At 40.6% G+C, this 13463-nt stretch overlaps 1 protein-coding gene across 5 annotated transcripts in view; it reads right to left on the bottom strand.

Moving 5' to 3' along the window:
• Window positions 1-705: 705 nt before the first annotated feature.
• The window catches only part of LOC139462174 (tumor protein p53-inducible protein 11-like), a 257602-nt gene continuing 244844 nt past the window's right edge, over window positions 706-13463 (bottom strand). For 2 of the 5 annotated variants that reach the window (XM_071243713.1, XM_071243716.1), the window contains exon 6: window positions 706-6877. In XM_071243713.1, coding sequence (XP_071099814.1) covers window positions 6696-6877 — 182 coding nt within the window. In that variant the 3' untranslated portion in view covers window positions 706-6695. Of the gene's footprint in view, window positions 6878-8604; window positions 8828-10329; window positions 10498-13463 lie in introns of those variants that run through there. The other 3 variants (XR_011653015.1, XM_071243714.1, XM_071243715.1) reach the window with 3 other exon arrangements.

The following is a 13463-nucleotide window of genomic DNA, read 5'->3' on the forward strand; positions in this document are numbered from 1 at the left end:
AATCCCGATTATGTTTCTAGGTTTGTCAGCACCATACCCGTGTTCGTGGGTTTCACCGAAGTGGTAAACGTCTGAGACCTGCATCACTTTGGGCTTTCCTCCCACATTAAGCTGTCTCGCCGTGATATAACTGGAATACTGTTAAAAGCGGCGTTAAACCCAACTCACTCACTCAATCACTCTCACTCAAGACATGAGTGCAGGTTGAAGACATTTAATTGACAAACCAAGGAGCATGTTCGGCTTAAAAAAATGAAAGAATTGGTTCTCAGACAATGACTTTTGAAAATATAGTGGGGCGGGTGGTGGTTTTCTTTGCTTGTTCAAGCTTGTATGTAACCAACATACATAACAGTTGCCTCCCAATAAACAAGCATAAACACTCCTACTGCCGCCGCCAAGAGATGTGCCGTAAAGGGAAGTAACTGCATGCTACATTGGATTGCATAGTTTTTAAGTATTAGGATTATTATGATTTTATTTTTTTTAAATGGAAATAAAAATGAAATGTGCAGCAGACTTTATGATGATGTGGGCGGTGCCCGAGAACCAAGCCTATATCTTTTAACCTTGGGATTCAAATTGACAGCAGATCCTGTCACAAATCTGTCTTAGGCCCTCATTACTTAAGGGTATATTGTTATTGAAAAAATGTTTTCAAAATAACAAGAATCAAGGTTAAAGATTCACATTTTATTCACAAAATATACATCAATGCTCTGAACATGGTGTGTTGGAGTGAGATGACTATAATAAGACATGACTTCTACAGGGCTATGATGGATGCTGTCACAGCAACTGCATCCATCGACTCCATAAGAACAAGCAAATTATTCCATGCGCTACCACTAAACCATACAAACTTCATGCTAATCTCGCTACTGTCTCAGCTCGAAATTTATAAGAAAAAATTATTTTACAAAATTTGATAAAATTTGTACATTTCATAAAAAAGATAACTTTAAGGATCAGTCTCTAAATGTCTAAAAGACAAATTTAAAAAGATGAATATTGGCTGTTAACAATGACTTGTGGAGTTTGATATGTTTGAACAGTTTCGACAACACTCAACATTGATGAAGGATGTCCATATGACACTGTTCCCATGACAACAGGTTGTCCGACTGACACTGATTCCATGGCTACACACGTCGGGGTATGACATGCAACATCTGTTGTTGCTATGACAACCAGCAACATGTTGACAATGACTGACAATCACCAATGCAACAAAACAAGAAGTCACGACAACTTAAATAATATGTCCATCCTGCTCTGCCTTCCTCTGACTCAATAGTTACCATGGCAACTGTGACCATATTGTTCAACAGTCGGGCTTTAGCGACTTGCCTGATGCCCCAGTCAAGCAGAAATTCAAGAACGTCCAGGTGATAAAACCTAAAATGTACAGATTAAAATCTAGTGAAAAAGACACTGAAAAGGCAAAATTTAGGATTACAGACAAACGTTTTGGGCAATGGGACCAGACAACCCATTCTAAATTATTATGAAATGCTTTGCACATTGATACAAGGCCAACCTGTCAAAAGTATGACTTTGATTTCAGAAATGGGCTTCACACATTGAACCTATATGGGGAATCGGAATCGAACCTTTCCGCGTGATGAGTGAACACTTTTACCACTACTACACTGTTAGTTTGGTGATATACATCCCCATCGAGAACGTCCAGAATGTGGAGTGTCCAGACAAACAAGGTTTCACTTTATCAAGTGCAGTTCAACAAGTGGAGTGCCAAAGTGAGACATAATGCCGATCATACTACCAGAAGGTTACATAACCTTAAAATATATTCGGAAAGGAAGAGTGAGTTAGTGGAATCTGAGTGGGAGGTTTTGCTGTCTCTCTGCTGTGCAGCGGGGCGCCTCCACCACGGACAGATCATAATACAAGACTCATTGACTGAACTCCTAAACTTCCATTAACAAAGCATAATAAGTGACAGGTGCGCATCATGATATTTGTTATATGATATAACATTTCCACAGGTATATTGTGTGTTCTATAACAGACAAACAAACGTGTACATGGAATACGTGACGACATGACGTGACGACATGACGGTTGACTTGGTGCATGAGGTGAGACAGCTGCTTTATGTAGGATGATCCTAACTGGGTTGCTTCCAATCCACGCTGGAAATGAATCCCTTCCAGGCCATGTGCGAGTCATGAAAGATGATACAAATCTACCTAGATGATGTACGGTGCAAGAGGTGATTGTGAAACTGCTTCCGTAAGTATTTTTTTATTTTTTTTATTTTTTTTATTTTTTGCTTCCAGAAGATGCCTTAATAAAAGAATTGAACTAAGTAATCAATTCAAAGTTCCTTATATATTCAAAATCAAGCATATGAATGATTTTTTGTTATTAAAAATGTAAGATCAAGATGTCGCTAAATATTGTTTTCCCGACAACGAACAAACACACCGCAGTCAGATGTCTCCATCAGGCACTGATAGGAACACTAAATCGAAAGCTTAAATCTGATCAATTGAAGACTTCATTTCCCCAAATCATGTGGAAACTTGATTCTGTATATAACGTATGTCTCAACAAGCCTGCTGCTACAACTCAGGTTTTTGTGTCTGAAGGGAGATAACTGGTGTGGGCATGGTACAGAGACATTATGAGGTAGATGATATGTCATGGTGGTCATACAGGGGTATATACGCAGGCACATATATACTAACAGAAACACAGGAATTACACATCACTTGTTAATGAGAAGTCGAGCTATGTATCGTCAAGCTCGAGGTGGGATGGTCGCACGACACACATACGGGACTGATACCTTCGTCACTACTTCCCAGGTTTGTATACACCAAGTTCCTTCAGCAACCACGAATACATACCAGCTGTGTGGTATATTTGTAATTTTGGACCAGTATATTTAGTTCCAGATGAATGACAGTTGAGATTACATCAACATCATTGCTTCAATTTCAGGCAATGGTTCACACAACATTCCAGCCCTCAAAGTAGCGACCATTTTGGTGGCCAAATACAACTTACATCTATGATTGGCGACCTAAATTTATCTCCTGCTCGCCATAGGGCTTCCTAAAAGTAAACATAACTGGCGAAAATATATATGTTTAAGATATGCTGGCTCCTAAAAATCAGGTTTGACTACTAAAATATTCATGTTAGGAGCCACTTGGCTCCCTAACAAAAAGACGAACTTGGAAAGCTGCATTCATGTACTGAGCTCCTTTGACTCGGTCTCGTTTCATAACCGGACTAAAGAGACAATGCACAACTTACTACTCCGTATGTATCTGTGTGATTGAGGAACATGGTGTACACAGACCATAGAGTCCTGGGAACCTTCAACACAGACACGTCACTGTCACAACCTCATCAGTATATGGGCTCAGGGACAGCCATTAATTCTGTTCTCGGAGACGGACATAGAGTCATCACATCGCTGACTGTGACAATTGCTGGGCTACAGAAGCTCTCACCATGTACAGAGGTGTCACAAAGATGAGATTGTCAGGATTCAAAAATATTTGACTTCTAACACTTCAGATACTTGGCAATGGAAATACTACACTGTAAAACTGATACAAACTTGGACCACTTACAATACCATAAGCAATAAATACCAATGATTATGTTATACCACTGTATGGAATGCATTATATTGCTGATATCCCTATAACCATGAGACACTCCCCGAAACAATATCTAATGCCGACATTCAGACTTAAGTGTTTTTGTAATGCTAGGAGAGAGGCAAGGTTTGGGAGCATTCGGTCAATGATGTTAACTTGAACTGAACACAATACCTGTGCCTGAACACAATGCCTGTGCCTGAACACAATGCCTGCACCTGAACACAATGCCTGTGACCTTGTGACTAAACACAATGATGGTGACTTAACACAATGCCTGTGACCCTGTGCCTGAACACAATGCCTGTGACCCTGTGACTGAACACAATGCCTGTGCCTGAACACAATGCCTGTGACCCTGTGCCTGAACAATGCCTGTGACCCTGTGACTGAACACAATGATGGTGACAGAGCACAATGCTTGTGCCTGAACACATGCCTGTGACCCTGTGACTGAACACAATGATGGTGACAGAGCACAATGCTTGTGCCTGAACACAATGCCTGTGACCCTGTGACTGAACACAATGCCTGTGACCCTGTGACTGAGCACAATAATGGTGACTGAACACAATGCTTGTGCCTGAACATAATTACAATTTGCCTGAAAGGCTGACATACAGAAGAGACTTAAATCAGATAAAATATGGTTTCTCATGAAGGAAAAAGCATGTGTTTTTGTAATGATCCTATACAAGGCCATCACCAGTTTGTCATTGACCAAGGAAAACAATTTATCCAAAGACAACTTATAGAATTTTATGGCACTGTGTCCGATACATCAGAAATTATGACTAACTATGGTTCATCCATTAGATGTCGTCAAGAGTTAAGCCTGCACTCAAAGGTGCAGACTATCAGCTGTCATGGACTTGCTGCTAATTGCTTGATAAGCTGCCTGCTTAAGTGGCCAGCTACTGGTGAACCAACCCAGGAAGTCCGCACATGTTCTCGTTCCACACCAATGGATCTTGCCACATGTCAGGTAGAGTCCATTCCCACATGTCTGGTAGAGTCTATTATGATGTGGGTGGACAAGGTAGGTCTGAACCTCACCCTCCACGTGTACTGCCAAAGGTCACTATAACGGGGTCAATCAGGAGGTTCCTACTTCATGGGCAGTTGACCAGTAGCAGTGGCTCTCTAGTACTGTCCAGTACAGCACTGACCACAGCACAAGACTTGTCACCAAATCAGCTGATACACTTAACAGCACTAAGTACTTCCACATAAGCCCATAGTGATGACCTGAACGTCCAGCCTGGACAAGCAATACCAGTACCACTCAACATGAATACCAGTGATGTTCCTGGAGGAGTGATCAGTCACAGATGTTCCTGGAGGAGTGTTCAGTCACAGATGTTCCTGAAGGAGTGTTCAGTCACAGATGTTCCTGGAGGAGTGTTCAGTCACAGATGTTCCTGGAGGAGTGATCAGTCACAGATGTTCCTGGAGGAGCGTTCAGTCACAGATGTTCCTGGAGGAGTGTTCAGTCACAGATGTTCCTGAAGGAGTGTTCAGTCACAGATGTTCCTGGAGGAGTGTTCAGTCACAGATGTTCCTGGAGGAGTGATCAGTCACAGATGTTCCTGGAGGAGCGTTCAGTCACAGATGTTCCTGGAGGAGTGATCAGTCACAGATGTTCCTGAAGGAGTGTTCAGTCACAGATGTTCCTGGAGGAGCGTTCAGTCACAGATGTTCCTGGAGGAGTGTTCAGTCACAGATGTTCCTGGAGCAGTGTTCAGTCACAGATGTCACTTGGCGAGTGTTCAGTCACCAAAGCAGAAGCATTAATGAGATGCTTTCAAAATGTAAGACAGTGGAACATGTATGTGATGAGATGAAGCATTACCTGTGACGAGACGAAGCACTACCTGTGATGAGACAAGGCGTTACCTGTGACGAGACGAAGCACTACCTGTGACGAGACAAGGCGTTACCTATGCTGACACACAACCACGATACAGTAAACAATCAACTGGAATACAGCCACACATGAATGTCCGACTGCTAAGCATCTTTCAGCCCTATACTATCAGATTCCAGAGAAGTAATATAGATCCTGGTGACATTCTCAACATGCACTGCACCTCATGCCTAGAATGGACTTGTTATCAAATATAAGAGTGTTCACTAGTAAGTAACAGACATTAGACAACCATCAGCTGTTTTGTCTTCCAAAACTAGTGAAAGATTAGAATAGTATTTCTATTGAAAATATGTTTATTTTGTTGCATAATATAACATATAATATTGAATATTTGCTACTACCACCAAAATCGACACTTATCACTCTGCCTGATATGACTGGTTTACAATATGTTGAGAAGAATTCACTTGTAGATCTAGTTGCAGAGGATTCCTGTAAGAGAATGCCCTTTTTGTATAATGCTAGAGGTGTTCGTATCTTGGCAGGCTTTTGAGATCATGTTTTGTGATCAAACAATAAACAGATATCTTGAAACACTAATCTTGCACCAATTGATTTGGTTCCGATGGCTTAAATTGATGGACTAAATAATAAACTATCATTTGGATGCCGTTTTTCTGGCAAACAATGTAAATTTCTGGTAATGTGTTAAAGGGTTAAAATTAATGCCCATCAGAGTGTCATCTCCCTCCCTCAGTGTCCAACCTGACCTCACCAAGGACCTTGACATCTTGTGACCTTGACCTCATCCCCAAGTGTTCTGACATTTTTGTCTAGTGACCTTGATCTCATCACTAGTGACCTTGACCTTGTCATCCGATGACCTGACCTTGTCACCTAGTGACCTGACCTTGTCATTTGATGACCTTACCTTGTCCCCTAGTGACCTGACCTCACTTCCTCTAATCTGTCATAACCATGCAATAAGTCCAATGCTACTCACAGTGCCATGACTGCTTGGAGGAAGGAAGCCAGGGAGATCTCATAATTGAGAAAACTATCTTCCCAACGACTACCCATACTAGTAAGACAAAGAAACTACTACCCTGATGACTACACAAGATTATATCAAGGACACTTCCCTGATGAGGATTTGTGACAGTGCGTAGGTTATGTGCCCTTGTTTAGTGCTCTTTCTGGTTGTGGAGTTCCTTGCTGGTGGAGTTGGTGCGGCGGATGGAGACGTTCTTACAGCCCACCAGGTGATAGAACAGGTAGGTGATGAGTGCAAACATGGCCCGGCAGCCCAGTAGGATAGATGCATTGCGAGACAGACTCCCCGTCCACAGCAGATGAAGGCCTGTAACTGTACACGCAACACAGGTTAGTCGGAACACCTTACACGACATCCTACAGCGCATACACATGAGGTCATACAGGACATACAGTTCAACATGGTGTATACACGGAGCCCTACAGGGTATACACAAGAGGCCCCTACAGAATATCATATACAAGGCCCTACATGGTGTATACACGGAGCCCTACAGGGTATACACAAGAGGCCCCTACAGAATATCATATACAAGGCCCTACATGGTGTATACACAAGGCCCTACAGGGTGTACACATGATGCTATGTCATGGTATGTCAAATATGAGATAACCCTTGTCCTGTTATGCTTTATCTAAGATATCCCATGTCCTGGTATGCCATATCTTAGGAAATAACCGCAATCCCCTCTTATCTTCTTCTAGTTTCCTCTTACGACAAGCATGGGGTACTGGAGACCTATTCTGACCTGTAATCACTGCAGGATGGCAAGCATGGGGTACTGGAGACCTATTCTGACCTAGAAATCACTGCAGGAAGACAAGCATGGGACCTTAGAGACCTATTCTGACCTGGAATCACTGCAGGAGGACAAGCATGGGGTACTGGAGACCTATTCTGACCTGGAATCACTGCAGGAAGACAAGCATGGGGTACTGGAGACCTATTCTGACCTGGAATCACTGCAGGAAGACAAGCATGGGGTACTGGAGACCTATTCTGACCTGGAATCACTGCAGGAAGACAAGCATGGGACACTGAAGACCTATCCTGCCATTCTGCTATTCTGAGTTTGGTAAAAGGGAAATGATTATGTAAAGATTGCAATATTTATGACATAATTCACAATTTCACAATTTTAAATTGAATATAACTTTCCACTTGTAACCTTGAATTCCATTTTAATCAAATTGGTCAATAGTCACAACACTCATAGAAAAAATCAATTAACCAAAACTATTTGACCTACCTACCATGACATAAAAACAGCTGACCTGAAACACAAGCATTTGGGGGGGGGGGGGGGGGGGGGGGGGGGGGGGGGGGGGGGGGGAACCTCCAAGTACAAATACACTCTTCTTCACACACACAAGTGTACACATAAACAAACACTTTGTTGTTTATCACAGGACCTTGCTGCTGGTGACACCCATATTCCTACCACTACAGTCTACAATGTGGTAGGATAAAACAACAAACAGAAAGACAATCTGCGATTTCATCAACAAAACTGTGTTGTGAACATCTACTTGTGAACACAGAGTACCATGCAGGAAGCACACATTGGAGAACAGAGGAAAATGAGTTATCTCCCCTTATCTGGAAGGTCCCAAACTTGGAGGCCAAAGGAAAAACAAAAAACAGTAACTGGCCCTGATACCACAGCGGTTATACTATAGCTATAACGCCCTAGTGACGAGGGGGATACCCCATATCAGTTATATGGTATAGGCTCAACAATGTGCTGTGCCAGAATCCTGTGGTCGTGGTTTCGAATCTCTGATTCACCCTGTTTGTGATGATTGGTGTGTGAGTGAGTGAGTTAAAATTTAATGTCACATTGGCAATAGCATGATGCCTGGTGTATCAACACCTTACCTTTTGTTTTGTTTCACCGAAATGCCGCAGACCGACACCTTTTACACACCGTGATGTAGGATACTCACTCGCTTGATCGCTCACTCACTCACTCACTCACTCACTCACTCACCCACCTCCCACCCCACCCAGCCACCTAACCACTCACTCACTCACTCACTCACTCACGTCTGTTGATCTGTAGCCTGGTGGTACTTGACGGGAACGGCTTTAAACCAATTTCTGTTTTATGTCTTTTACTATTACCCCAGTATTGAAAGTAAATTTTGTAGTAAAAGTCACGCTACTTTCCTGGAGTTCTCAGACTATCTGTACTGGCTAGAGCTGAGCAGAAGCAACTTCATTACAGCATGAGACGAATGTACGAAATCAGAAACCAAAACACTAGAGTAAAGCGAGAAACAGAAATTATCTATCAAAATTCATCCACATAAACAAAGATAAAACAAAAGCTATCTCTACAATCTTGAAATGGTGTGATGGAAATGTGTAGAACTCATCATGCACAGAATTATGTTAGTAACCATAGTAACAGTTCAGACTTTGCTGTAGACTGGATCTAGTCTCCCAAAACAACACACTTTGGTATGGAATGCATTTTAAAAATAAATGGAACCATTTACCAAAAAAAATCCAAACTTGTAATGGAATAAAGGTGCAAGATCACAATTTCAGGATTTTGAATTTCTAAATTGGAATTCTGTAAGATGTAATATATTATATGAATTTAATAACCCATGCAAATATATAAGGCGTTAAGAAGAAGCTGACATGTTTCAGATTGGAGAGAAACATAAATCTCTCAGGTAACATTTCCTTTATGTGATCCCACAGTAATTACCACAGACTGGCTTCAAGAGATAGAAGGGATTCATGTTTGTTTGTTTTTTTGTTGTTTTTTTATTTGTTGTTTGATACCATACTCTGCAACATTCCAGCTATATGATGGCAGTCTGTATATAATCGAGTCTGGACCAGACAATCCAGTGATTGACATCATGAGCATCAATCTACGCAATTGGGATACGATGACATGAATCAACCAAGTCAGTGAGTCTGACCACCCGATTCCATTAGTCGCCTCTAACGACAAGAATGGGTTGTTGAAGATATATTCTACCTGGGTTGGAGATTCATAATATAGGACTTCTTCGGGATATTGCTGTGAAAACTTTAAATCATCACTGAATGAGAACAGATTTGTTTAATGTCAGATCAAAAAGAAAAAAATCCTGTAAAGAACCAGAGTAATCAAAATATGCAAATTAGTACATAAATGTATAAAACAAATATGTATATCCGATTTTGCACCTTTAAGAGTACATGATGTATCTATTATAGATCCAGCCTAACCACATGCTCCATACTGCTTCATACTGCTTCATCGTGCTTAATGTGCTTAATGTGCTAAATGCTGTACACTGGTGCTGTGTGAGCAGGGAAACTGAATATACACCCCATGCCAGTGAACAAGAAGTGCATAGCGGAAGTCTGCAACAGATTAAATTTGTGAATTCAGAATTAGAAACTGTGATGACTAGACATATCCATTGCCATGGTTACATCAAGCTGCGGTCACCAGTATGCAGATTATATGTTGTCATGGTGACAGGAGAACAATACTGTCACCAATTAATGGTCAGAGCAGATCAATAATATAACCATTTAATAGATATGTTAGTTGTTATAATTTGTAGCAGATCAGCACTGTTAAGCCAGACATGTCGTTGTCATGGCTACAGGAGATTAGCGCAGTCAATGCACCAAAAGTGTAGTGGAACCAACCAAAGCATACTTTGAATGAATACATGCAGGGTCAAACAAAAGATCATTCAGGGGTCGAAGCTGTGAAAGGGGAGATAATCTGAGAGATTGGTGTGACTTACAAACACGACTCCGTCAACGATAATAGCGAGCATCCTTTGACCTCCAGTGGTCCCTACCCATCATCCAGTAGAAATAGGAGCTGAGAATTATCAATACAATTCTACAGCAGAACATCACTATCGGAATGTAGGGCTGACTTTCACGAGCAGGAAAGGAACACGCTGAAACTGGAATGACACAAGGACGTACAGACTGACGGACATACAGAAATGACTGTCATGTCGACACGCACACGCAACAAGTCATAAACACCACGTATTATGGTAGGTACCTACAGCAGTTATCTCCCTTCTCCATAGCGTTAACAAAACTCCTAGAAAGACTTACCTTTCTCATTGGTCCCCAGCCATACTACTTCAAGTAACATGAGACATCTGAGATGTGGTGGTATTCAAAGTCTACCTACCCCTAACTGTGCAACAGACAGTAAAATGAAACAAAATTGTGAAAATACGTAGACATGTGGAAAGTCAAGTGGTGATTCAGTTAAACAGATCATGTGTCTTCACTGTATGTAAGGCTGATGCTACTGGGACAGTGATGGAAAGCTTGTTGATTTGATCACCTAAAACACGCTACATACACAGGACTTGTATTGATTCATTGTTTTGTTGTTTAACACCGCTCTCAGCAATATTTCAGCCATATGACGGCGATCTGTAAATAATCAAGTCTGGACCAGACAATCCAGTGTTTGACATCATGAGCATCGATCCACACAATTGGGATACGATGACATGAATCAACCAAGTCAGTGAGACTGACCACCCGATCCCGTTAGTTGCCTCTTACGACAAGCATAGTCGCCTCTTACGACAAGCATAGTCGCCTCTTACGACAAGTATGGTCGCCTCTTACGACAAGCATAGTCACCTTTTCTACCCCAGATCTTCATGGGTCCACAGGACTTTGTTGTTAACTAGACACTAGCAATATAGCCTACAAAATAAACATAATCAGTTGGATTTGTAAAAAATATGTGTGTGGAAATATAAAATGACAAGTTGCTGAATAGGACCAACTTGTGTCTTGGTTTAAAAGGCTTAAAAAATAAAATAATTGGTTCTGAGGCAATCACTTTTGAAAATATAGTGTGGACGGGCGGTGTGTGTTTTTTTTCCTTAGTTGTTCAAACTAGTATATAAGCAAATAGACAGTTGTGTAACCAAATACAATCAACCTGGGAAAGGGCCTCCCTACATAAATGTATTCCTTGATGAGTAAATTACTGGAATACAGTATTTGACTGACATTGGACTTGGAAAGTTTGAGGATTTTTTTGGGTTTTTTTAAAATGGAAATAAAAACGAAACATGCGGCTAACTTTATGATGATGGGGACGGAGCCTGAGAACCAAGACTATCATTTTTTTAGACTCTAAGTTTTTATTTAAAAAATCCTGGTCAAAAAGTGGAAAAGAATTAATAACAAATATATTTAAGATTTTTAATTTTTTTCAAAACACTTTCTGAAATTATACCAAGTGTGTTGTGTTAGCTAAGCTTGTCTCATCATTTAACCTACTGTGAACTATTTTAACCTATTGTAAGCTATTTCAAGCTATTGTAAGCTATTTCAAGCTATTTTAACCTATTGTAAGCTATTTCAAGCTATTTCAAGCCATTGTAAGCTATTTCAAGCTATTTAAACCTATTGTAAACTTATTCAAGCTATTTTAAGCTATTGTAAGAACTTGTCTTGCATGCATATTTGTTCTTATGGTGAACATGTTAATCTGTATTCAGCAGAAGAGTGAGTGAGTTGGGTTTAACGCCGCTTTTAACAGTATATTGCGGCGTGTCAGCTTAATGTGGGAGGAAAGCCCAAAGTGATGCAGGTCTCAGACGTTTACCACTACAGTGAAACCCACGAGCATGGGTATGGTGCTGACAAACCTAGAAACATAATCGGGGCGAAACGGGATTCAAACCCACAATCATAGGTTTCTGGCGTGCCCAAGGGACGCACCTCTGCACAGCGAATCACGGTGCCTTAGACAGCTGGGTCACCCGTGCCCCCTCAGCAGAAGATAACAAACTGTTCTTCAAATTTTTAGTCTTCTTGTTTTCATTTTTATGGTTGTCGGAATCTGTAAATCAACTTATGATAAGTCTGACCTTATCCGATATCTATGATTACAGAGCGAGGTCTAACAGCTGATTTCAGGAAGGCAAAACCAATGTTGTGGAAAATGAAACATGGACAATGATCTGTTTAACCGCAGGACTTGAGTGCACACCAACAGTGCCACAGAGAGAAGGCTCAAATATGAGAAGGGACTGAAAAAGGGAGATAACTGTGCATTAGATTACGATCATAAGGCCTTTTATTTTTTATTACACAAAAGCTGGTTTACAAAAATGACCAGTATAAAAAATTAGACTGGGAAAATAGTTTTGACAAAATGTCAACTCTGTTTAACAGTTATGTAAACGTGTAAGCGATGTCTTGTATTTGGAGGAGGATCTACTATCACTTAAAGCCAACGTCCGAGTCAGTGATCAATGTATACACACCCCGGCTGATGTTCTCAACATTTGATCCAAATATTTGTGTGTGTATACAAAGATGATATGATATGATCACTACTGTGACTACCATTACTGAATTTGATGTCTTCGAGGGCTGGCTATTGATATAGATCACAGAGATCGATAAGTGCTAACTAAATATCGATCAATTATCAATAAATATCGGAGAAGTAACTTTGAGCAAATATGCAAGAAAGTCCTGAAAGATATCAACATATTTCACGCCACGTTTATACACGGATTACTTTGTGGACATGTGAGATGTAACAAAAACAGCGTCTTTCCGTCTTCGACAATTGACATTATTGTCACTAACAAGTCTGTTTCATCACAAACTTTATGTTAGTTATTATCGATGATAATTTCATTAATATTTCTTTCCATTGATGATAATTCCGATTATCAATCTTTTTAGCCAGCCCTAACGTCCTCAAAACAATAATCTTCAGTATTAGTTACTTTTTGGACAAGTTGGAAGTACAATTTTCAAAAAGATTTTGACTGCCTACATTGAATTCTGGGCCTAATATTCTATAAACACAATAAAAAATATAAGGCTAAATGAAGGTTGAAGTACTGATGTCAGGAAACCTGGATATTAC

This window comes from Haliotis cracherodii, unplaced genomic scaffold, assembly GCF_022045235.1.
Source record: "Haliotis cracherodii isolate W230 unplaced genomic scaffold, xgHalCrac1.p SCAF_15, whole genome shotgun sequence".
Taxonomy (NCBI): domain Eukaryota; kingdom Metazoa; phylum Mollusca; class Gastropoda; order Lepetellida; family Haliotidae; genus Haliotis; species Haliotis cracherodii.